Source organism: Dasypus novemcinctus, chromosome 10, assembly GCF_030445035.2.
Source record: "Dasypus novemcinctus isolate mDasNov1 chromosome 10, mDasNov1.1.hap2, whole genome shotgun sequence".
Taxonomy (NCBI): domain Eukaryota; kingdom Metazoa; phylum Chordata; class Mammalia; order Cingulata; family Dasypodidae; genus Dasypus; species Dasypus novemcinctus.
Genome location: NC_080682.1, coordinates 71175165 through 71201424, shown reverse-complemented (window position 1 = coordinate 71201424; position 26260 = coordinate 71175165). Strand labels below are relative to the sequence as shown.

General features: G+C 36.7%; 2 protein-coding genes across 3 annotated transcripts in view; both read left to right on the top strand.

Moving 5' to 3' along the window:
* Positions 1-20049, top strand: part of ANO5 (anoctamin 5) — a 154703-nt gene extending 134654 nt beyond the window's left edge. For both annotated transcript variants that reach the window (XM_058305639.2, XM_058305641.2), the window contains 4 exons: positions 9086-9291; positions 10712-10890; positions 14025-14130; positions 19061-20049. In XM_058305639.2, coding sequence (XP_058161622.1) covers positions 9086-9291; positions 10712-10890; positions 14025-14130; positions 19061-19282 — 713 coding nt within the window. In that variant the 3' untranslated portion in view covers positions 19283-20049. The remainder of the gene's footprint in view (positions 1-9085; positions 9292-10711; positions 10891-14024; positions 14131-19060) is intronic.
* SLC17A6 (solute carrier family 17 member 6) overlaps positions 19786-26260 on the top strand; it is an 86278-nt gene continuing 79803 nt past the window's right edge. The window contains exons 1-2 of the mRNA XM_004482444.4: positions 19786-19860; positions 20955-21101. The gene's annotated coding sequence lies outside the window, so the exon portion shown is untranslated. The remainder of the gene's footprint in view (positions 19861-20954; positions 21102-26260) is intronic.

The following is a 26260-nucleotide window of genomic DNA, read 5'->3' as shown; positions in this document are numbered from 1 at the left end:
TTACTGAACTGTAGAAGATCCATAACTTATGTTTTCCTCCCAATTTCTTCTTATCATAATGCAAATGATTATCCTTTATCCATTTGTATATTGCAAGCAGAAATGGTTTTGTAAGTTTAAGAGCTCTACATCAAACAGGAATTTGACCACAACTGCATTTCTTTAAACTGATTGTGATATGATTTTGTACTTAGTATTGTTACCAATTTAAGGTTTTTAAAAAATATTGTAATGTCTTTTTGAGAATTCAGAGGGTAGAGTGTGGCAGTTAGGCATTGTTTATGAATTTCAGAAATAGATATTGGATTATTGTTTGTAAACTGATCTGTTCCTCTGGACATGATTAAATTATAATGAGGACTTTGCTTGGGCCATGTCAGTAGAGTGTTGAGTCCCCACCCCCTTGGTGGGTGAGAACTCAGCAGAGAAAATGACACAGCAGAGGAGTTAGTTGGAGTTTTGATGCTGGAGTTTTTGATCCTGGAACTCAGGAAGTAAGTGCACAGAGAAGCATATACATGAGGAAAGACAGATAGCTCCATTAGATATGGCAAAGACCTCAGGAAGAGAGATGAGCCATTTGCATGAGAATTTACAACTGGCCTTGTGGAGAGAGCAGAGCAGCTGAACCTGGAGAGAAATGAGCCCTGGGAGAGAGACAAGACTTGCCCCAACCTGTGGCTGAGATTGGAAGAAGTTAGGGCCACTCCTTGGGAGGAGAAGGAAGACTGAACCCTTGCAGCATTGTCTGCTGTCTTGCCCCAACACATAGTAACAGATTTATGTGAGAGAAACTTTATGGCCTGGTAACTGTAGCTTTTACCCCAAATAAATACCCCTTATAAACCCAACAGAGTTCTGGTACTTTGCATCAGCACTTCTTTGGATGACTAATACAAGTGACAAGGAAAAAAAGGCAAATAAATAAAATTAGAAATGAGTGGGGACATTACCCCTGACCCCTGCATAATAAGAGAGATCATAAAAGGATACTGTGGCAGTTTGATATAATTGATGAATTCCAAAAAGAAATATTGGATTATGCTTGTAATCTAATCTGTACCTGGGCATGATTGAGTTATGATTAGGGCCTTGAGTCCCCTCCTCTTGGTGGATAGGGACGCACAGATAAAAGGAATGGCGAAGAACAGAGTTGAGGATTTCTAATGTTAGAGTTTTGATGTTGGAATTTGATGCTAAAGACTTAAACTGGAGCCCTGGGAAGTCAGCATGCAGAGGAAAGAGAAGCCAGCCTCAGGAAGGAAGGAACGTTGAGCCCAGAGAAAAGCAAGCCCCAGGAATGTAGGATAGACTTTGGTGAGGGAAGTAACTTATGTTTATGGCCTGGTATTTGTACGGTCCTACCCCAAATAAATACCCTTTATAAAAACCAACCAATTTCTGGTATTTTGCATCAGTACCCCTTTGGCTGACTAATACAGAATTTGGTACTGAGGAGTGGGGAAGTAGGTTTGTAATTACCAAAATGCTGGAATGATTTTATAAATGGGTAGGGGGTATTTTTTGGAGGAATTGTAAGATGCTTGATGGGAAAGGCCTAGATTGCTTTGAAGAGACTGTTGATAGCAATATGGATGCTAAAGAGGCTTTTTATGATGCCTTAGAAGTAAATGATAAAACTATTATTGGAAACTGAAGGAAAGGCAATCTATGTTTTAAAGTTGCAGAGAACTTAGCAAGATTAACTCCTGGTGTTATATGGAAGGCAAAATTTGAAAATGGCAGACCTGGGCATTTAGCTGAAGAACTTTCCAGAGTAAACCCAGAGAATGCAGGTTGGCTTCTGCTTGCAGCTTATAGCAAAATGCTGGATGAGAGAGATAAGCCAAGTACTGAACTGTTTGGCAAAAGGAAAACAAGAGACTGATTCCAAAAGTTCCAAGCCTTTGGAAATCAAGCTCCCAGATGAAAGTGCCCCATTTGAGGACTTAATTAAATTTGGAACTGGTAAGTCAAGACTGAAGATGCAGTTATCTAGGAAAGACTTGTGGAAAGTCCTACTGTCTGATGGCTTGGACCCCTGCTTCCTGCATGCTAAACCAGCAGACCTTTTGAGAGAGCTGTATGAACAAAACCACTATCAACCTGGAATAAAAAGAACATAGAAAGGAGAGATTGAAGGAGAAACAGCTTCAAGAGGAAAACCATGGAAGCTGAGATCAGGAATTAGGACATCACCTTGGGCCAAGAGAAGAACCCTATCCACATATACAGAGAGGGTGAGTTTGCCCCAGCAGTTGAAGAGGGTGGATGTTCCTTCCCAATGTTATTGGAGAGTTTTGCCATCCCTGGGTACAGAGAGAGTAGAGCACATTCCACAAGGATTAGGGTGGTTAAGGTCAGCACACCACAGGTCTGAGAGGGGTGGACCTATCTCCCAAAGTTAGGGAAGGCCAGCTGGTCAACTTATTTCTCTGAGAGTGTTGAGCCTGTATGCTAAAGATTAGGGGGTATGTTGTCTTCTATTCACTGTACTATGGAGGTTAAGACTCTAACCCAAAGATTGGGTAAAGTGTGGCAGTCACCCCAACAGTCTTGGAGTTCCGGAAAGATCTGGAGCTTGCTCAACACCCAGATGATTGATGAGGGTGGAACCAAGAAAATGGCCATTGGGCAAGCATGTGGAAAGGATTGGCTCCCATAAGGCACCAAGGAGAAGGAACCATCTTAAGAATGACTCTCAGATTTTGAAATCAAATGGAGTATACCCTGCAGGTTTACTGAACTGTAGAGGACCCATGACTCATGTTTCCCTCCCAATTTCTCCCTATTGTAATGAAAATGTTTATCCTATGCTTTATGGCCTGGTATCTGTAAGGTCCTACCCCAAATAAATACCCTTTATAAAAACCAACCACTTTCTGGTATTTTACATCAGCACCCCTTTGGCAGACTAATACAGATATTATGAGCAACTGCATGCCAAAAAAGCTAGACAATGTAGGTGAGAAACACAGAAACACATGAAAGCTCAACAAACCAATCACAAGTGAGGAGACTGAAACTTCAAAACTTCCCAAAGATAAAAAACTTGGACCAGATGGCTTCACAAATGAATTCTGCCAATCATTCAAAGATGATCTAATACCAGTCTTGCTCAAGCTCTTCCAAAAAATTGAACAGGAAAGAATGCTACCAAACTCATTCTACAAAGGCAACATCACCCTAATACCAAAGCCTGATAAAGATACTACAGATTAATATTGTAGACCAATATTCCTAATGAATATAAATGTAAAAATCCTCAACAAAATAATTGCAGACCTATATTCCTAATGAATATAACTGTAAAAACCCTCAACAAAATACTTGCAAACCTAATCCAAAATCACATTTAAAAAATTACACACCATGATCAAGTGGGTTTTATCCCAGTTATGCAAGAGTGTTTCAACACAAGAAAATTAATTAGTGTAATAAACCACATTGAAAAATTGAAGAAAAAAAATCACATGATCCTCTCTATTGATGCAGAAAAGGTATTTGACCAAATACAGCACTCTTTCTTGATAAAAAAAACTCCGAAACTTGGAAATAGAAGAAAGCTGTCTCAATATGGGAAAGTGCATATATGAAAAACCTACAGCTAGCTAGGTTGGCTCAATGGTCAACAACTGAAAACTTTCCCACTGAAATCAGAAACAAGACAAAAACCTACAGCTAGCTAGGTTGACTCAATGGTCAACAACTAAAAACTTTCCCACTGAAATCAGAAACAAGACAATGATGCCCACTGTCACCATTGTTCTTCATAGCTAGAGCATTTAGACTAGACAAAGAAATAAAAGTTATCCAAATAGGAAGGAAAGAAGTAAGACTTTCACTGATTGCTGATGATATGTATCTAGAAAATCCTGAAAAATCCACAACAAAACTATAAGAACTAAAAGATGATCACAGCAGAGTGGTGGGATACAAAGTTAATACACATAATCAATAGCATTTCTATACACTACTGATGTGCAATCTGAGGTGGAAATCAGGAAAAAAATTCCATTTATAGAAACAACAAAAAGAATCAAATACTTAGGAATACACTTAACCCAAGTGCATCAAGGACCAGTATTCAGAAATCTACAAAACAGGGAAGTGGATGTGGCTTAATTGATAGAGCATCTGCCTACCATATAGGAAGTCCAGGGTTCAAACCCAGGGCCACCTGGCCTTTGTGGTGAGCTGGCCCATGTGCAGTGCTGCCACGCACAAGTAGTGCCATGCCATGCAGGGGTGTCCCCATGTAGCGTGTCCCATGTGCAAGGAGTGTGCCCCACAAGGAAAGCCATCCTGCATAAGAAAAGCGCAGCCTACCCAGTAATGGTGCTGCACACATGGAGAGCTGACACAACAAGATAACACAGCAAAAAGAGAGTCACTGGTTCCTGGTGCCACTGAGAATGCAAGTGGACACAGAAGAACACACAGCTAGTGGACACAAGAGCAAACAATGGAGACGGAGGGGAGGGGGAGAGAAATAAATAAAAATAAATCTTAAAAAAAAAAAGAAAACTTCAAAACATTGCTAAAAGAACCTGAGCAAGACTTAAATAAATGGAAGGACATTCATGTACATGGATTAGAAGACTAAATATTGTTATGATGTCAATTCTACCCGAACTGATTTATGGATTCAACACAATTGCAATAAAAATCCCAACAGCCTTTTTTTGCAGAAATTGAAAAACCAATTATCAAATTTATTTAGTAAATAGCCAAAAATATCTTTAAAAAGAAGAATGAAGTTAGAGAACTCTCACGTCCTGCATTTAAAGCATATTACTTATGCTCTATAATACTTACCCTGACTAGCTGACAGGGAGATGAAGGAGGTCAACCACCACACCAGGAAGCCAAGAGTGCCTACAACTGCAAGCAGGAAAATTGCATCCATTATCCATGTGGAATCTAAGCCCCCTCTCGATATAGAGGTGGAGTGGATACCCCCATGCCAGGGTCCACAGGATGGAGGAATAAAATATGGATTAGAGTGGATTTACTGATATTCTACTATGGAGCTATTGTGATTAGTAATGGAAGAAATTGTAGCATTGATGTGGAGAAAGTGGCCACGGTAGCTGCTGAGGGTAAGGAGAGGGAAGAAGAGATATAATGTGGGAGCATTTTCAGGACTTGGAGTTGTCCTGGGTGGTACTGCAGGGACAGATGCTGGACAATGTATGTCCTGCCATGGCCCACTGGGGAAGAGTGTAAAACATTATCCATGTGGTGCAGCATTGCTCCAAAATGTATTCACCAAATGCAATGAATGTCCCACGATGATGAAAGAAGTTGTTGATCTGGGAGGAATGGGGTAAGGGGGTGTGGGGTATATGGAGACCTCTTATATTTTTTTAATATAACATTTAAAAAAAGAGAGAGAAAAAGAAGACACTTTAAAAAATTAATAAAACATATTACTTAGCTTACATGATAAAAAAAAAAAATCATTTAGACAGACAGATTGACCACAGAACCAAGAAATAGACCTTCATATCTACAGCCAATGCTTTTTGACAAGGCTGTCAAATCGTCCCGGCTGGGCCAGAACAGTCTATTCAATAAATGAAAACTGGATAGCCATATCCAAAAGAAAGAAAGAGGACCCCTATCTCATACCATGTAAAAAAGATTAATTCAAAATGGATCAAAACCTAAATATAAAAGTGATAACTATAAAAGTCCTAGAAGAAAATGTAGGAAAACATCTTCAACATCTTGTGGTAGGCAATAATTTCTTAAACTTTATACCCAAAGCTTGAGCAACAAAAGAAAAAATAGATGAATGGGACCAACTCAAAATTCAACACTTTTGCACCTCAAAGGACTTGGTCAAAAGAAGGGTAAAAAGGCAGCCAACTCAATGGGAGAAAATCTTTAGCAATCTCATATCTGATAAGGGTTTAATATTAATGATATATAAACAAAGCATACAAGTCAACAATAAAAAGACAAACAGCCTGATTTAAAAATGGAGAAAAGGCTTGAAAAGACAATTGTCCAAAGAAGAAATGTAAATGGTGAAAAAACACATGTAAAAATGTTGAACATCACTAGCAATAAGCAAAATGCAAATCAAACTACAATGAGATATCATTTCACACCTGGCCACTGTTAAACTGTCATAAAACTGTAACAGTTGTAGAGGATGTGGAGATGTAGTAATGCTTATTCACTGTTGGTGGGACTGTAAAATAGTACAGCCACTGTGGAGGACTGTTGGGCAGTTCCTGAGGAAGTTGAATATAGAATTGCCATGTAACCTGGCTATGCCATTGTTACGTGTTAATACATATCCAGAAGAACTGAGAGCAGGGACACAGACAGACATCTGTATACCAGTGTTCATAGTGGCATTATTTACAATTGCCAAAAGTTGGAAACCACCCAGGTGTCCATCAGCTGATTTATGAATAAACAAATTATGGCATGTACACACTTCGGAATATTATGCAGTGGTAAGAAGTAAAGAAGTCATGATGCATATGAAAACATGGATGAACCTGGAGGATTGGAGGAAATGTTGAGTGAAGCAAGTCCAACACAAAAGAACAAATAATGTGTGATTGCACTATTATGAACTAAATATATTGTGTAAATTCATGGAATTACTAATTAGAATATAGGTCAAGAAAAAATATCATGAAGATAGAGAATGGAAATCTGAGGATGTGTGTACAGAATTGGTCAAAAAGTTGTTTGTGAACCTTTGGAAATGAATAGAAATGGTGAAAGCACATCATGGTGTTTGTAACTAGCAGTGCTATTTTGTGGGTATGACAGTGGTTAAAAGGGTAAGTCTAAGGTCATGTATATTGCTAGAAGGAAAGCTAAAAAATGTACCATGGAACTGTATAACATAGTGAAACCACATGTAAAATATAAGCATGGGTAAAATTGCATATATAAGCCTGTTTTTACAATACATAAATACAAATAAACTATAGAGATGGAAACAGAATAGCAACTATGTATAGCAGGGGAAGCAAAGTGAGATTGAGAGGTGGTGAGTTCTTTTTGTTTGTTCATTTTTTTTAAAATTATTATTGAAATTATTAAAGTGCCCTAAGAATGATTGAAGTGATGAATGCACAACTATATGATTATACTGAATACCATTGTTTGCACACTTGGATGGATTTATGCTTTATTAATATGCATCAATAAAATTGATTTATTACAAAAAAAGGTAAAATCAAGGTTTTCTAACAAGATTATCTTCCATTTATTGAGGCACAACTAAGAGTTTCTTCTGGATACTTTACATCCATTATCTCTAGTCTTGGAATTATGTAAAGTAGGCATTATTCACTGCATTTTATTTTTCAGGAAACTGAGACTTTTTTTTTTATTCCTTTAAAAAATGTTACATTCAAAAAATATGAAGTCCCATTCAACCCCACCGCCCCCAACCCCCACTCCCCCCACTCCCCCCACAGCAACACTCTCTCCCATCATCATGACACATCCATTGCATTTGGTAAGTACATCTCTGGGCATCGCTGCACCTCATGGTCAATGGTCCGCATCATAGCCTATACTCTCCCACATTCCATCCAGTGGGCCCTGGGGGGATCTACAATGTCCCGTAATTGTCCGTAAAGCACCACCCAGGACAACTCCAAGTCCCAAAAACGCCTCCACATCTCATCTCTTCCTCCCATTCCCCGCACCCAGCAGCCACCATGGCCACTTTTCCCACACCAATACCACATTTTCTCTGTGGACATTGGATTGGTTGTGTCCATTGCACTTCTATGTCAAGAGGGGGCTTAGATTCCACATGGGGCTTAGATTCCACATGGATACTGGATGCAATCCTCCTGCTCTCAGTTGTAGGCACTCTAGGCTCCATGGTGTGGTGGTTGACATTCTTCAACTCCATGTTAGCTGAGTGGGGTAAGTCCAATAAATCAGAGTGTAGGAATTGAAGTCTGTTGAGGTTCAGGGTGTGGCTATCATATTGTCAGTCCAGAGATTCAAACCCCCTAGATAAATCTTAAACCCCAGCACCAACTACAATGCCAGTAAAGTGAAAGTGAGACTTTGATAGGTTAATTTATTTGCCATGGGCCACACTGATTTTTAAGCAGGATCTATGATTTGAACCTAGGGCTTTTCGGCCCTAAATTCATGCTGTTTCTACACAATACTTCCTCTTCTTTTCATACCTCTTAGTTTTCAAAAGAAAAAACAGGAGAGAAGTCAGCCAGTACATATTGCTTTACTCAATTTAGAAGATAACAGCTTTTTTCTTATGAGAAAAGCTGAAATCCAAAAAGCACTCAAGACTCATCTGCTAATAGAGAACTAGTAAAAGATTTTTTTTTTTTTTTTTTTTTGCCTCCTTTAATAGAACATCATTCCTAAGTCTCTTGTTTTATTTTCCTTTATTCATTTGGGAAACCCGGACTGCCAGTTGCATGTAAAAGCAAAAGATTAAGACCTTTTCAAATAACCTATTCCAGAAAATATGTATTTCCTTTGCCCTTATTTAATTCCTTTTTGATTGCTTCAGATGGTTCATTTTCTGTTTTATTCTCAAATTTCTTGTTTTACACTGTTAACTGTCTCAAATTTTATATAATGCATTTATTCATAAGGTTCATACTTGGGTACCTTTATATGCCCAGCAAATGGTGGGTATAGGAAGCATACAAATGATTAAGTCATTATGCCTGTTCTCAAAAAGCGCATAGCTTAACAAGGTAGAAAAATGAGGTTCACTACTGGTGCTAATATACATGTCCAGGCTGGACCACTGTAGAGTTAAGCTTAGCCCATAATAAAAGGCAAAGAAGTATATCTTCTTCAGATAAGGAAATCTTAAAAGGAAGGGCATGTTCTGAGCTAAGCACTGCATGCCCAGTTTCTCCTTCCTATGCTAGCAAGCAGATTACTGTTATTATCTCTTATGTGGAGGTAGACATGGTACGATGGAAAGAGGCCTGGAGTGTTTTTCTGGTGAAGATCACGCCAAAATAAAGGAAGTGGCAGAAGATGGCAGTGTTCCCACTCCTCTCCCCCACCCACAACAATGTATTCATACTTTTTTGTATTTTCTCTACAGTTATCCAATTTGGATTTGTTACATTATTTGTGGCCTCTTTTCCTCTGGCTCCTCTTCTTGCTCTCTTGAATAATATTGTGGAGATCCGAGTTGATGCTTGGAAACTTACTACTCAGTACAGGAGACCTGTAGCTGCTAAAGCACATAGCATAGGAGTTTGGCAAGACATCCTTTATGGAATGGCTGTCCTTTCCGTTGCAACTAATGTAAGTAGCCCTATTTCAGTAGGGTCACTTTGTATTTATTTTGTTTCCTTGGGAATGAGAGAAAATAAGTACTAAGTAATGGCATAAAGGATTTGGATAATACAATTAAGTTTGATTATACATAAACTTATATACTGCAAGAAGAAAATATACCATATTACCATATTATGTTTGTGAAGCATTTATTTAAAAATTATGAGAACACTAAATTCTGAAAAGTAGAAATTTTAGAGTACATATTTGCTATAATGTTTTTAAAATAGAAGTTGATATTAAGATAGCCGGAAAAGAAGATCTGATCACTTACAGTCACTTTTTTAACTAAGCTTTTTATAAAGCGGAAATAATTGAAATTATGGAGTAAGAGTAATTAAAATGAGAACCTATCAGAATTAGCTAATACTATAGTAACAGAAAAATTCAGAGCCATTAAACTTTTATGATTAAAAAAAAAAGCCGAATTAATAAGCATACAAGCAGAAATAATCAAGTTAGAAAATAAAAAATATAATTATGAACACTTAATAGTGTTCCCAAATGCAGGAAGACTGCAATGTGCAATACAGAGAAAATACATATACTAGATGAGCTTCTTTCAGGCATGAGGTACAGAATTGTTAGCTGTGAGTTCAGTGTTAGTGAATCAACAATATATGTTAAATAAAATATCTTTAAACATAAAGACACTTAAAACAATTGACCAGTTGATAGAGTCTAACCAGAACCTTACCCTGAGTGCCCCCTAGGAGCAGTGATTGAGTATCACCAATTCAGTATTTATGACTGACTTTATAGAATATACCTAATGCAAATAATTCATTGACTGTTTTAAAATCTACCTCTAAAAATGCCGATGCCAGAGTCAAATGGTTTTAAAAGTTACTTATCTAACCTAAAAGAAACATGCTAATTATACTATCCCAGAGCTTAGCAAAGAATGGGGAAATGCCATTCCTATGGAATCAAGTACTGAAATTAGTTGCACTGACCAGTGAGAAATTAACCCATACATGACCTTCTATCTCTCCACTGCCTTTCCCCCAAACTCTCCCACACTCATACCCAGAACTAGCTTATGTAGTTGGTCTAGGCAGGTAAATTTGGTTAAGTACAGTACAACTCTGTTATGAAACAATCAAACAAACAAACAAACAAATAGCAAGGCATGTTAGAAAGAACATGGTTCTTGGAGACAGATATGTTTAGGTTCAATTCTCAATTCAGCCACTTTCAAAATGTGAGATCAGATCATGGAATACTAATCACACAATGTATACATGAGTTATGATTCACATTTTAGATATTCAGATGATTTATAAAAGTTTTACTAATTATGAAACATGGAACTGAAATATGTACAAATCAGAAAATTTTTAAAGCCGATTCACAGCTCTTGTTCTCTCTCTTGCTTTGTCTTCAGGCCTTTATTGTTGCATTTACATCAGACATCATTCCCCGTTTAGTTTACTACTATGCCTACTCAACAGATGCCCAGGAGCCTTTGAAAGGATATATCAATAACAGCCTGTCAGTGTTCCTGATATCCGATTTTCCAAACCACACTGCACCTGCAGGGAAACGAAACATCGTCACTTGCAGGTTTCCTATTTTTTGTTTAGGTTTTAATTTTACACTTTAAATGTATTTCCTAACTTCCCTGTTCCTTTCATTTCCTATAATGTAAAGAATTTACTTGAAGCAATAAAAAGCCTGGACAAACAACATGTGTCAATTCTAGAATTCACACATTGTATGATTCTGATTTGGAAATGTAGAATGCCCAAAGGTAGGGGAATTTTATGGGTGAAAAAAAAAAGTCAATTTTGAATGTTTCTTATTTTCTAAATTGATTGAAAGAATTTCTCTACCAACAATACCCTTTGATCCTAAATTGTAACCTCTATAGAGTAGACAATATAGTCATATAATAGGTACTTTTAACTTCCTTGAATTTAACTGTATGTCCTCAGAAGAGATTGACAAGAGAAATAACAATATGATAATATAATCAGTTCTTCCGACATCCCACTTAAAGTGTATCTTCCCTGGAAGGAATATGAAATTGAATATGAAACCTATTGTTCCCAAATCACATCCTATAGTGTGAGGTTCTTTTTAGTCTAACACTTAATGTATGTATAAACTTAAACCTTAAACCAAAAGCTTCAACTGGAGCTGCAACAAAGAAGCAGCCAAGTGTTGCAATACAGACAGGGAAAAAAAAACACATTACACTCTATCTTTGCCTTGAGAGAAATCACTGCATAGTGTTTAAAAGCGTGGAAACTGGTGTCAGATTTCTTGATGCCATCACTCCCTAGCTATACGATTATATATATACTGGCATATAATAAGTACTATATAATTGTTGGCTATTATTACTTTATGAAAGAATTAAGGGCTCTTAAGGGTAATTTTTTTTCTTTAGAAAAGTTTAAGGATAATTTTTAAACCATATTTTATCTTTGCCTTAAGCACTAACATTAGAGCTTAACTGCTAAAATAAAATGATCAATCTTTTTTTTTTGTAATAATAAACTTTATTTTTAGAGAAGATTTAGATTTACAGAAAAATTACACCAAAAGTGTAGGGAATCCAATATAATCCCCTCACACAGACATGCACAGTTTCCTCTGTTATTAACATTTTACACCAAGTGTATTACATTTGTTACAATTGATGTACCATTATTAAAGCATTGCTAGTAACCAAAGTCTATAGTTTACATTATGGTTTACACTTTGCTGTATAGTTTCATAGACTTTGACAAAAGTAAAATGTCATGTTTCTGTCATTGCAGTGTCATACAAAACAATATCATTGCCCTAAAAATGCTGTGTTCCACCTATTCATCTCTCCCCTCATTTCTGAACACCTGGCAGCCACTATCTTTTTATTAATGTTAAAAGTTTTCCCATTAACACAAGAATTACTACAATAAAAATGAATTTACTTGCATCTAAGATTACAGTCCCCCCTTGTGATGATTAGGATAATGTGTCAACTTGGCCAGGTAATTTTCCCAGTTGTTTCAACAAGCAAGCACTGGACTAATTGTAATACAAGGACATTTATGGGTTTTAGTCATCAGTGAGTTTACCACATGATAAACTAGGCACCTTAAAGAGAGCTTACTATAGGTTAGGAAGAGAGGAAACCTTATAAGTTGTGGATATTTTATATAAATCCACTTAATGAATCCTGACTGATTCATTATGATTGTTCTGTATGATGTACTAGAAAGAGACCCAGACTAGAAGTACAGAATCTTAGCCTCTTATCCTTTCTCTGACCCTGATCAACTTTGTCACCTTGAGCAAGTAACTTAACCTTTAAGGACCTAAACTTCCTATTCTGTAAAATGAAAATTGATGAGGTGTGTGTTTGTTTTTATAGAGAAGAAAGAAAAATAATAGAGGAAAACAATTTGTATGAAGAGTTCCAAGAAAAATCTTTGATTACTCTTTCTTCCACCTACTCACAAAACTTTTTATTAGTAGTTACAATTCAGCTCAGCAAATACTTAACATCTATTCAGTTTTGGGCATTATGAACTGAAAAAAAATTTTAATGAGTACTATATGTGGCTCTTGACCTCAAGAAGTTCATTACAACAAGGAAATTAATTTCAACCACCATGTACTAAATTCCTAATCTCTGAAAATTCCATAAATATGGGTAATAATGTGTCAAGATTGACTTTTAAGTTCTTTACATCTTTATTAGTCATTGTACTATTCACTGAGATAATGAGCATGGGATGAGAACGATTTTAAGTAGGAGTGGGGAAGGTTGCCATATTTTAAATTCTATAATGTACCTATTAATTGTGATATTCAAGTGCAAATATCAAGTTAGCCAGGGGATAGACATAAAAGAAGTCTCAGCTGAGGATACACATTTGTTAATGATTTGTATTTAAATAGCATTTGAAGTGAATGAAATCATTTAGGGAAAAAATTTAGAATAAGAATAAAAGAGGTCCCTGCCATAGTTAGTGCTATTAGTCTGATTATGTTCTTTCATAATCTGGAACAAATGACACACAGCAATGTAAGGTTTTTGTCGAGGGGTGATGTATCGGAATTCTGCACATTATGCATGATTGTTTTGTAAGCCTACAACTTCTCTAATAAAAAAAAAAAAGAGGTCCCTGGATTAAGTCTTTCAAGAATATCATTATTTAGTGACTTTATTTTATAGAAAAGAATGAGCTCACAAATTTGAGCACTAAGAAAACTCCAGAAAGGTATTTAGAAAAACAAAGCAAAGTAGTGTCAGAAAAGCCTAGAGAAGAGTTCCTAGAAACTAGAAGTGGTAAAAAATGTCAAATACTACTCTTAAGAGATCAGAGAAGATGAAAATAAAATATCCCTTGAATGTAATGACAGAAGACAGTTCATTTCAGTGGAACAATGGAAAGGACCAAATGAGTTAAGAAGTAGAAAGAGAGGAAATAGAGACAGCAAAATTGGCTGATTCTTTTGAAAAGTTTGTCTTTGAAGGGAAAAGTTTAACTTGTACATCTCCCGCTAACTCTGCTTTACATAGTATCATGAGGCTGTGATTTTAGTATATAAGAAATAGAAGTAAATTTCATAATGGCAATCATCTTCATTTGACCTGTCTTTGTGGTCAACTCAAATGGTATCTTAATGGAAATACTACGATTATGCTACATCTCTTCAAGTTGAAACTATAGCTAATTTTTACATTTATTTATATTTCTCAGGTACAGAGATTACAGATTTCCTCCTAATGATGACAAGAAGTATTTTCATACAATGCAATTCTGGCACATCCTTGCTGCCAAGATGACCTTCATCATAGTTATGGAAGTAAGCCTTTCTTAAACCATTCCAGTTATTCTCTTCTCTCTGTTTAGGTAGATATTTCTAAAGATACCTACCCATCAGAAAATAAGCATTATCTCAATAAATTTTTTGAAGGAAATATTTGTTGTTGTGAAAAAGAACTTAGGGGTACTTTCAATACAATGGGTATTAAATGCCTGTTAGGGACTTAATATTGTTGAATATACCATGGTATCAAAAAGAGAAAGAAAAACATGATCTTATGAGGTTGGGAAAAGACAAGAGAACTCACTGATTTTACAGAGTACTAACTATATACTGGTTCCAGAAGCTATTTTAAGTATTTTATTCTTTGTATCATTTGAAACTTTGACAAATGAATCTTAGACTCAACAAAATTAAGTAGTTTGCTTAAAGTTACTTAGCTAATATTAGCTGGGTTTCAGTGTCAGATATGTCTCACTTCCAAGTCTATGCTCTGTCCATTATATTATGCTTCCCCTTTGTGTAATAACTAATATAATTAAGGAATTAAGGCATGCAAGAAAAGATAAACAGTACAGAAGGGGAAATTGACTAAATTATAAATTGAATGCTACAAATGGTAAGACATCCATAAGGGAGTGACAAATACATGTAAGGCACCTGATCACCCCACAGTAAAGGCCAGTAATTGATAAATTTCATCCAGTCATGCATAAATTCCAATCAGCTTCCCTTTAATGTATTTTAATTTTATTTTTATCAAGGTTGTATATCCAAATGATTTAATAAGTCAAATAGTTCTACCTGGCTAATAAAAGAGATCAGTGTTACCTCCAAAGGCAATCATTTCAACTTTTTAAACTCATTCTTCTGCTAGTTACCTTCATATTATATATTATATAGTACATATTATATATATATAATAATCCATATTATATAGCAACATGCTACAGTCTCATAGTTTCAAATTTTAGTTTTAGATACTAATTATTTTTATTGGTGATTGCAATTTATTAAAAAATGGTAATTTTGCTTTTTTATATTATTTTTTCATTTTATTTTTAATTATCTTTTTTTAAAGTTAATAGATCACACAAAACATTACAAATAAAAAACATGAGGTTTCCATATACCCCACTCCCCACCCCCCACCCCCATCATTTTTTATATTTTTTTTGAAGATACATAGATCGCAACAAATATTACATTAAAAAATATAAGAGGTTCCTGTATATCCCCCACCCCCCCACCCCACTCCTCCCACATCAACAACCTCTTTCATTGTTGTAACACATTCATTGCATTTGGTGAATACATTTTGAGCACTGTTGCACCACATGAATAATAGTTTACATTGTAGTTTACACTCTCCCCCAGTCCATTCAGTGGATTATGGCAGGATATATGATGTCCAGTATCTGTCCCTGCAATATCATTTAGGACAACTCCAAGTCCCAAAAATGTCCCCACATCACATCTTTTCTTCCCTCTCCCTTCCCTCAGCAACTGCCCTGGCCACTTTCTCCACATCAATGCTACAATTTCTTCCAGTACTAATCATAACAGTTAGTTCTGTAGTAGAATACCAGTAAGTCCACTCTAATCCATATTTTATTCCTCCATCCTGTGGACCCTGGGATGGTGATATCCACTCCACCTCTATATCGAGAGGGGCTTAGATTCCACAGGGATGATGGGTACAATTCTCCCGCTTGCAGTTGTAGGCACTCTCGGTTCCCTGGTGTGGTGGTTGACCATTTTCACTTCTCAGTTAGCTGACCTGGGAAAATCCAATGAACCAGACTGTAGGAGTTGCAACTCTGCTGAGGCTCAGGGCCCAGCTGGCATGTGAACAGTCCAAAGATTCAAGTCTCCTGAATATACACCAACCCTAGGACTAACCACAGGTTTAGTAAAAGTGACAGAAGAGGCATGTGTAGAAAAGTCACATCTGAGTCCAGTTCCATCACACTCAGGAACACAAATTCCAAAGTAGGGCCCACTGACATGGCAGTGAACTCCAGACCCATCTGCCATGACCCTAGAACCTGTGGGTCTCTGTAGCCCTCAGGAGAACCAGTACCTGGGGTTTTATCTACTTTGGTTGTCTCTGGGGTCCTGCTGAGGTATGCATAAGTGTGACCCCTCTGGTGACCTCCTGACTCTTTTTTGAAGACTCTTAGCCATATAAGCTCATTTGTCTTTGCCATTTCTCCCTTTTATGAATAAGGTCAAAGAGCAGTTTTTAACACATGATCCTACATGTAGGCTGAGCTACATGCTGGTCTGAGTTGGCCCTTTTATTCAAGGTCTCTTTCTAGTTGCATCACCAGTTAGTGACTGGTAGTAATCCCTCAGCACCAGGGAGGCTCATCCCCGGGAGTTATGTCCCATACTGGGGGGAAGGTAATGCATTTACATGCTGTGATTGCTTAGAGATGGCCACATTTGAGCCACATGGAGGCTCTCAGGAGGTAACTCTTAGGCACCCTGCAGCTCTAGGCCTAGTTCATATTTCAGGCACACAGGCTCATAAGCATAATCATCGGTTAGATACTAATTATTGACTTCCTACTTTGACAGAGCACACACACACAGAAACTTTTGCATCCTCCCACCTTCCAATATAATTAAAGCATAATTTTTGTTTATACAGGTTCACAATTCCTTATTCTAAAATCCAAAACCTTGGAAAACTGAAGTGTTTTGGTAACTTATTTATCAGAGACACGTGATCTGATGTAACTGAAGCCCATTTATATCATTTTAAAATTCCATTTTGATTAACTATTCACTTATTTTGCTGCAGAAATATTTAAGTGGATTACAGAATGCCACTTCTAGCCCTAATTGATACATAATATATGGTTTATACACTGAATTATATTTTTATATTTCATAATTCTGTACTCTAAATGTTTCTGGCCCTGAGCATTTTGCATAACAGATTATAGATATGTATCAATAATCAGTGTTTATAAATTATGAAAATATAAATTTTAGTCATTTATTTTTCATTTATTATACTCTGAATATATTTGTTTTGTGTTTCCTCTTTGTCTCTGTCTTTCTCATAGTTCTTTATGAATTCATCACTCTTTAATTCTAATACTTTCCATCAGAAGTTTAAATCCCTGTTCAGTGTGGGTAAATTACATCAGGAATTCTATTGTATTATTTGGGGGGCTTTATTTATTTTCTTTATTATTTCTTTGTGTCATCATCATCCTGGGATTTCTCTTCACCTTCTCTTGTGCTGAATACTAATTTCCTTGAATCAACCTTTTCCTTCTTAGTTTACTTGCTTATTTTAGCAGAGCACATCTTTTAGTAATTGTCTATGGAAAGAATATGGGCAATTTTTGAGACTGTAAGCATTGAAAATTATCTTATTTCTTCATACATGAATAATTGGGTGGAATTAAAGATTCGAAATAACTTTTTTCCTGAAAATTTTTCAATTAACTTTATTTAGGTGTTCCTGACATTTTTTAAGCTAGTGCTCCATTTTCTTTCATCTTCCAGTATATTGTAGTATAAATGCAATACTCTTCTGATTCCTCAATCTTTGTTTATAATATTTTTTATCAGTAAGTTTGAGAACTCTCTCACCCTTCCTACTTTTATGAAACTTCAAAGACAGTTCCTTGATATTGAACTAAATTTCTTGTTCTGGAATCTTAAATGAGCCCCCAGGTCTAAAAACTTGCCTTTTTTCATGTTTAGAAAATTTGCTCATATTATTTCTTAATAATTTCCTTCCTTTCTCTGTTCTATCTTTCTGGAACGTCTATTATTCAGATAGTATACCACTTATTTTGAAATTCTAATCATCTATTTTCTCTTTTAGCAAGTAATGGATTCATATACTTCATTTTGTTTTACTGTTCTTTTGCCCCTACTTTATCTGTTTCCTCTTAGTTCCTATTTGTGTGTTTCAGTCTTTATCTTTCATTTGAGAGACTTTCCCAAATATTTGGGAGCAATCTGCTCATATTTAAGTGAAACACCAAAAACCTGAGCATAAGATTGTTGAGCATATGGGGGATGCAACTTGGTGGGCCTCACTTCACTGTAAAATGAGAAGGAAGTGAGCCAAACTTCTCATTAGGGTCTAAAAACTGTTGGTATCTATAATCTTATTTCATGGACTCCTCAGAGAAAAATCCTCCTGTCTTCTACCTCATGAAATATTTCATGGGTGCCTGTGTTCTGCAAGCAGAGCAAGGCAGGGGACTAGGGTCACAGCTATCGCAGCACTGAGTTTCAATTAACCCCACTGTTTTCAACATGTGGCCCCACCTCCATCTTTGGCTATGTTTGCTTCCCCTGGGAATACAGTTTTTGGTTTAATTTCTCCAGAAAAGAAACTATGGAGCAGCTTCCAAAGTAAAATGTTGAAAAAGGTAGCCCCTGAATATAGATGGAAAAGAGACCCTGAGATTTCAACTGCTTTTTATACAGATTTTAACCAATCCTTTTGTTTTCAACTCTGCCCCACACGTGTGCCTTCAAAAGTCCTTAGCATCTTCTTTCCTGATTTTCTGATGAGCTAAAATAAAACTGGCTTTCTTCCTGATGGTATCACCAATTGCAAGCTTAAGTCCAGCTTTCTTATTTCTCCTGAATCATTAGTCTCCTCTCCTGTCTCTTTATTTTTGTGAGTTGTACTTTTAAATTTTATTCTCCATACATATTAGGTTTTCAAGAAGGAGCACAGGTAAAGAATGTGTTCAGAAACTATGTGCAACTGGAAGTTCTCTAATTACATATTTACATGCATATTTATCTGTTTAATATAGAACTTTGTATGAAAATTTCAGGACAGGGATATGTGTGCTTGCTTGTCCTCCTACGTCCTGCGTTGAGCACAGTTTATTGAATGAATGAACTGACTTTTAAAGTGACTTCTTGCTGAATATTTGGCAATTCTAATAATGTCTATGATTTCCTTTTATGTTTCCTCTAGCACGTTGTATTTTTATTTAAATTTTTATTGGCCTGGATGATACCTGATGTTCCAAAAGATGTTAGCGAGAGACTCAAGCGAGAAAAGTTAATGACTGTCAAGATTCTCCATGACTTTGAGCTCAACAAATTAAAAGAGAATTTGAGAGTGAATCCTAATCTGTTTGCCAAGGAAGTCTTGATTCATGAAAACAAATTGCAGCTGGCTAAATCAACAATGTAATCAGCATAATGAGCAAGTAACTGATTGACACTTCCCTTTTTACCCTGAGCCTAGTTAGGACCCAGGGCCAGAAGCCATGTGTCAATTTTAACCTTTTTTCCCCTAAACTCAGAGTTTTTTTACACTTTTATAGAAGCCAAATTTGTAATGTTGGAAGAGTACCAATCGTTGCTTCATTGGCTGGGTCCTCCCAGGTATTATTTGCTGCATTCCTGTAAACGATTGTCAAAATCCAAGTGGAATCAAAATATTGGAAAATCATGGAATGTTCAGTTTAAAGTGAAACACTGGACTTGGACTGCCCCTTCATCTTCCAGTGAAGATGTACATTTTCATGGTCTTCAACTGGATTGTTTCTATCCATCAAGAAAAATGTTGGGACAGAAAGAAAGGGAGTAAAAAGGCCTACAGAGCCACACATACCCTGCCATTTAAAAATATGCAAATGAAAAAACAAAATCAGATGATATAAGAAAACTCACATATTAAAGAATAGCGGGTAAAATATCATGCTAGGGCTTTGTTCCTGAAATCGTGCCAAGTTAAACTTCCATCAGAATCCCAGATAGTCCGTACAGGTAAATGCAAAATTGATTTTTCAAGTAACTGAACTGTTGGGTTTCAAGAAAGGACTAACAACTTAGTTCTTTAAGGATAAGATTTTAATGAGAGTAGTTTCAAGACTGGATTGTCTTATCTGGAAAATATCATTACAAAAGTAGTGGATTGTTTTAGGTCTTCAAATAAAAGAAAGACATTATAGAAAAGTAAATGTGTTTTCTTAGTATTTAAAGGATGTAAGACAATTATATTAATTTATCGGTCTTAATTTGGAAAATTGTTGAATTTTTTAAAAAATCAATTTTCTTCTAGAATGCCTATTTTTCATCATGAAGTTTTTTCAAGCGTAGCTATTTGTACAAGTTAGGTAACATTGTTTGTGAAGTGCAGTCTCTGCTTTAAACCAATCTCAATTCTTTTTATGAGTTTATGACCTTTTCTATCAATTCATCAACTCATAGATTTCTCGGTGCCTTGTTCCTATGCCTTTGACACTCAGGAAGTGGTATTGTTGACTGTTGATTTGATGTGATGCCACAGCTCAAATTTAAGCTTGTTTCAGAGAAACTGCTAGTTTAACACTAACCACAGAGTTTAACAGCAAAAAAGGATCAATCAAGTAAGGATGATTTTAGAGGTTGGGGAATTATCTTTCTTGCTTTAGTAGACCAGTTTAGGTTACCATGCAATAAGCTACAGATACTGTATCTTTGGTTTGTCAAATCAAACTCTATTTTACTATGATGTTGTACATTGCACACAGCTCATATTGCCTCCTTCTTGGGTGCTGATATAAATAAAGAAGAGCATGGAAATTGGTTTCTTGGATATAAGCTTTAATTTCAATGGCTTAAAAGTAAAGAGCTAGATTGTAAGATAACTAAAGAGAAATTTAACTCACAAAATTTTCAGTACACTGCAATTTTCAAACAAGCCAATTCAAGTATTAGGTTTTTAGAATGTATAGAGGAACTACCAAGGAGGGAAATAATTTTTAATATAAGCAAATAATTGTGATGATTGGTTGATATTATCCTTCTAAAAGGTTATTGGAAATTACTTTGTATTCACCTTTCAGTTTTCTATCCAGATGTTTTTCCTTGTTTCACAGATTTTAAAATGAAATACAGATATGCCTCACTTTCCTGAAAGTTTGCTAACCAAAATCTAGAGCCCATTAGATTCAGATAAATTTGTCTCATCTCATTAAACCCATTGGATACAGGAGGGCCGAATTAAGATCCTCTGACCACCAAACGTGAGTTAATATGTATCAGCATGGTAGATGGTTTATATTTTTTTTTCAGAAATGTTCCAGCATTTGAGATTTTATTTGAAATTATTTTAAATGCCAAAGCCAAAAATACACAGCTCTTTTTAAATGTCTTCTCTCATCCTTGCCTTCATCAAGTTTTCTTTGCATGCAAGCAGAAGTCCCTTCCCAAACCTTTATTTCAGAGGTATCCATCAAGAAGCAGGTGTGTTAATTAAAAGAAATGCTTTTATTTTTTCTGTACCTCATGTCTCCTCCAAATATTCAAGTCCTTTAAACCAAGCCATTAAGCAAGCCATCAAAGAAAAGGAGGAGGAGGTGGTGATGATGAAGAAGAAAAAGAAGCAAATGAAGGAGAAGAAATGGGGTGGAAAAAGGAGAGAGTTCTTTCCTTATGAATCCTGTGTGTATTTCTATGGGGGAGGGAGGTATGTGGGGTAGACTTTTGTTATAATTATGGGTGATAAGGGAAATGTGTCTTTCCAAACTGTCTAATAAATGTGAGAGAAAAGCTAAAGAATATTCAAGTTAAAAACTATTAGCTTGTCAAAGGTAAATCTTTGATTCCCAAAAGGATTTTATGGCAGGTCCTAGCTATAGTCCTGGATCTCTGTTTATTGACTTATTTGATGATAGGGTATTTGTGCTGATCATTCAAAAAGGCGAATCTGTTGTTTTGAAAGAAGCTCTCTAACAGCTGTTTTTAATTGGTAATAATTAATATGTTATTGGAAAGTATTATTAAGAAAAATAGCATGGCAAAAGGTACCATTGCTGAGGTTAAGAAGTTTGCCACCATGAATCACTTTATCTCATACATCGTTCATTTTTCTATACAAATTGTTACTTTTTTCCCTTTGTGTACAAACAAGTCAAGTATGTCAGTTATTCCAACATTATGTAACAATTGCTGAGACTGTTTTTTTTTTTTTTTAAAGATTTATTTATTTATTTAATTTCCCCCCCTCCCCTGGTTGTCTGTTCTTGGTGTCTATTTGCTGCGTCTTGTTTCTTTGTCCCCTTCTGTTGTCGTCAGCGGCACGGGAAGTGTGGGCGGCGCCATTCCTGGGCAGGCTGCTCTTTCTTTTCACGCTGGGCGGTTTTCCTCACGGGCGCACTCCTTGCGCGTGGGGCTCCCCCACGCGGGGGACACCCTTGCGTGGCACGGCACTCCTTGCGCACATCAGCACTGCGCATGGCCAGCTCCACACGGGTCAAGGAGGCCCGGGGTTTGAACCGCGGACCTCCCATATGGTAGACGGACGCCCTAACCACTGGGCCAAAGTCCGTTTCCCGTGCTGAGACTGTTTTAAAAACAGCATATAACAACACTGAGATTGTTTTAAAAACAGCATCCTGTTTTAAAAAGCAGGATGGAAGTTCCTGCTTCCATCCCCCTGAAACTGTTTGACTAGGTAGGTCTCTCCCATGAGTGATTATGTGCCACTGTGCTAATCTAGAAAATAAGTGTCCTTTTTTCCTTTTCTTTGTTCCTTCCATTTCTTTCAGGGAGAGGATATGCAGGGAAAGTTGCTCTTAAGCAACATGTATATAAAATTCAAGAGATTCAAATTCGCATAGTGAATAAAGTAATACTTAATTTTAAATTGTATTTTGACATGAACTCAATTTATTCTTAGAGTAAAATGTGGGGATAACTTTTATGTGTTTGAATGCTCATAGAAGAAGTTTTCAGTTTCTGAAAAAAATTATCCTAAAAAAGAAAAATGTAGTAGTATTATCTAATTAGGATGTTGTTAAGGAATATTGAGATTTTTTATTTAATAGAATCTTAAGGAATAGCTGTCTCATGTCCTCAGAATCAGGACTTTCAACTTAGGAGTATAAGAAATAATATTCAAGAAATCTTAGTGGTGGGGAATATATCAAACATGAGAGCTCATATACCATGGGGGTATTTGTCTCCAGGCTCAGGCCCTTTGGCTGTTTTCTACACAATTGCCACAAAATATTCTAAGAATATTCATTCTAGACCTACTCTTTTACTCTGCCAAAACCTGAGCCCTTCTTAGAAACTCCAATCCTAAGGAAAGTTGGGATCAGGAAGAGGAAATTAGTGTTTGAGTATGTACTGGACACTGTATTAGTCACTTCATATTTATTATCTCTTTTATTTCACAACACTACTTTGTAAAATGGGGTTTGTTATCCTCATCTCACACATAAGGAAAATACGGCTACAAGGGGTTAAGTAACTTCTAAAGATAACATGATAGAACCAGTGTTTGTTTGTTTGTTTTTAAATGTGCTCAAATATGAGGTGACTTAACTACCTGCTGAAAAGTAGTGTACATAGTTGTGTGTTTCAGTTGCAAGGATAATTATTTGTGAAGGCTACCCTAGAAGATTTGTGATATAAGTTGACATCCTGAATCAACATTTCTTAATTGCCATTACCTCAAACAGTTTGGAAGCAAGAAGCAGAATGCTATAGAAAGCCAGGAGAGTGGAAGCAAAGATATCAACAAGGAGCTATGATAAGAGTGACTTCAGAGTCCTGATACCAAAAGACACAACTCCATTACATCAGTTGAAAGTGCCTTTGAAGAGTCTGTAATGGATCATGGATCCTGAGAAAGCAGGACTTGATGTATGGGAGCGAAATGGCTGCAGCACCTGTGTCATAGCAGAAGGAAGATTCTAGAGTCATGGAGAAATACGTTGGAAGCACTGTGTCTTGCTTAGAGTTTCTTGTCTTGGCAAAATGTTCTTTCTGGGAAGTTTAGAAGTCTCATTGCTTCTTACAGAATCACTAACATATTGAAAGGAGAATAAAAATATAGAGGTTAACCTAAGGATTTTTTAAAAGAAGATAACGATTAGGGAATAGCTTATAAGCAAGCCATGTGATGTCTATTCATAATCATTGCTTTTCACATTGGAACTCCAATTTGGAGTACCCATTACTTTCTTTCATCCTTCATTATATTTGTTTCTTCTTTCCTTCCCTCCTCCTTTCTTCCCTTCCTTCCTCCTTTTCTTATCTGTCTTTTAATCATCTAATCAGAGCAACCCAGTAGAACTTTTCACACCTAAAACCTGTTTCATTCCATATTTGGGAGAGATATAATATGTTGTAGGATATTTCTTCTAGGAATGATTTTACAGAGTCAGGACAAAAAGATTTTGAAGGAGCAAAAAGGACAGATAGAGAAATTTCTTAGTTTTGAAAAAATTAGGTTGCAGCAGAAATGAACAGAAATTATCCCACCAGCTTTTACCTAGCTATTTTTATCATTCTTTTAATTATTTTATACCTAATGTTTATTAAAAACATTCAAATATCACTAATTTTTTTTGAATTTTAGCAAGTAACTGATAAAAGAGAGAAGCACAAAATATAAAGCAGCTCAAGATACAAATGAGGCGGAGGACTTGATCCAGTAGATCCATCCGTCTACCACATGGGAGGTCTGCGGTTCAAACCCCAGGCCTCCTTGACCCATGTAGAGCTGGCCAATAGCAGTGCTGATGTGCACAAGGAGTGCCCTGCCACGCAGGGGTGTCCCCCGCATAGGGGAGCCCCACACGCAAGGAGTGCGCCCTATAAGGAGAGCCGCCCAGCGCGAAAGAAAATGCAGCCTGCCCAGGAATGGTGCCGCACACATGGAGAGTTGACACAACAAGATGATGCAACAAAAAGAAACACAGATTCCCATGCCGCTGACAACAACAGAAGCAGACAAAGAAGATGCAGCAAATAGACACAGAGAACAGACAACCAAGGTGGGGGGGAAGGGAAGAGAAATAAAAAAAAAAAAAGATACAAATGATGAATAAGGCATTATAGGAAAAGAGAATGGAGCGTCCAAGAAAATCTAGGGTTTATAGTTTTCATAGATGCTGTTAATCTACAGTATTGGTCGAGAAATAAGGAAAACATGTTATTGAGTGAAGGATAAAAGCAGGTTACATAACAGCATGAATGAGCCCAGTAGACATTTATTACCCCAGGTAATAGGAAATCTTATGATAGGAAGTTTTAGGACTGATTCATTGACTCAATTATACCATCAAAGACAGCTTGCCCTTCTTTCCTTCCTTTTCCTTCCTCCTTCCCGTCCTTCCTTCTTCCTACATTCCTTCCTCTCTCCTTCCCTCCCTCCTTCCCTTCCTTCCTAATGTAAAGTATATTCTGCCACTCATGAAACCTTTCCTAGGAGAAAAAGAAAACTTACATCAGGCTTCCAGTAGAAAATCCCCAAATCCTTCTGCAGAACAGATCATATGAAACTACAGTCACTGCCATTGCTTGGCACTAAATTCCAGGAATTTGGTTTTTACAGCAACTTGAGTTTATTTCCATCTGTGCATCAGAAGTGTCACCTAGTCATAGGGTGACCAATCATCCAGATTGTATGGGACTGAGGAGTTTCCTGAGACATGGTGATTTCTGAGGTTTCTTGGAACTGAGTGAGTCTGGAGACCCAAGACATTCAGTGGTAAAATCTTGAAAGTTCTGGGAAAACCAGAATGAATAGGTCACCCTATCTTGTTAACACTGAAGAACTACCATCATTACCATTGATGGATCAAACACCAACCACCTATGCTAACAGAATGGAAATTCCATGCAGAGTCCAATTCCTAGCAGTACTCACTTCCAAATCAGTCTCATTGGGAGTATGTCTGATAGTTGGAGCTTAGATCAAATGCCTGTTCATTTACAGGATACTGAATTCTATGCCAGGCAATTCAAAAGATAGGTAGGAACTCATAAATCTGATAAATGTCTCCTTCAAGGAGTGAGCAGGACAGTGAGAAGCACTTTGCCTCTTGCATCTTTCCATTCTCTCAGGAAACAGATTAGTTTCCCTAAAGCCCGCTCTGGCTAGAACTGAGTCACATGGTGAATGAAAGTTACACAGGAGACAGGAAAATGAGTCCTGGGCTTCTCAGCCTCTATAATGAAAGGCGAGAAGAGAGAAATGAGTTGGACATTGTGCCAGAGTCATCAGCCAACCATGTTTGTTGTAAGAACATTTAGGTGAAATCATATTGACACAGGGTATTCTTAGCAGCAATAAGCTTTTTGTTTTCTTTTTCCCCCTTTCTTCAAAGTGTGGTCTGCAGAGCACCCACACTGAAATCACCTCACATTTTTTAAATCTCCTGATATTTTA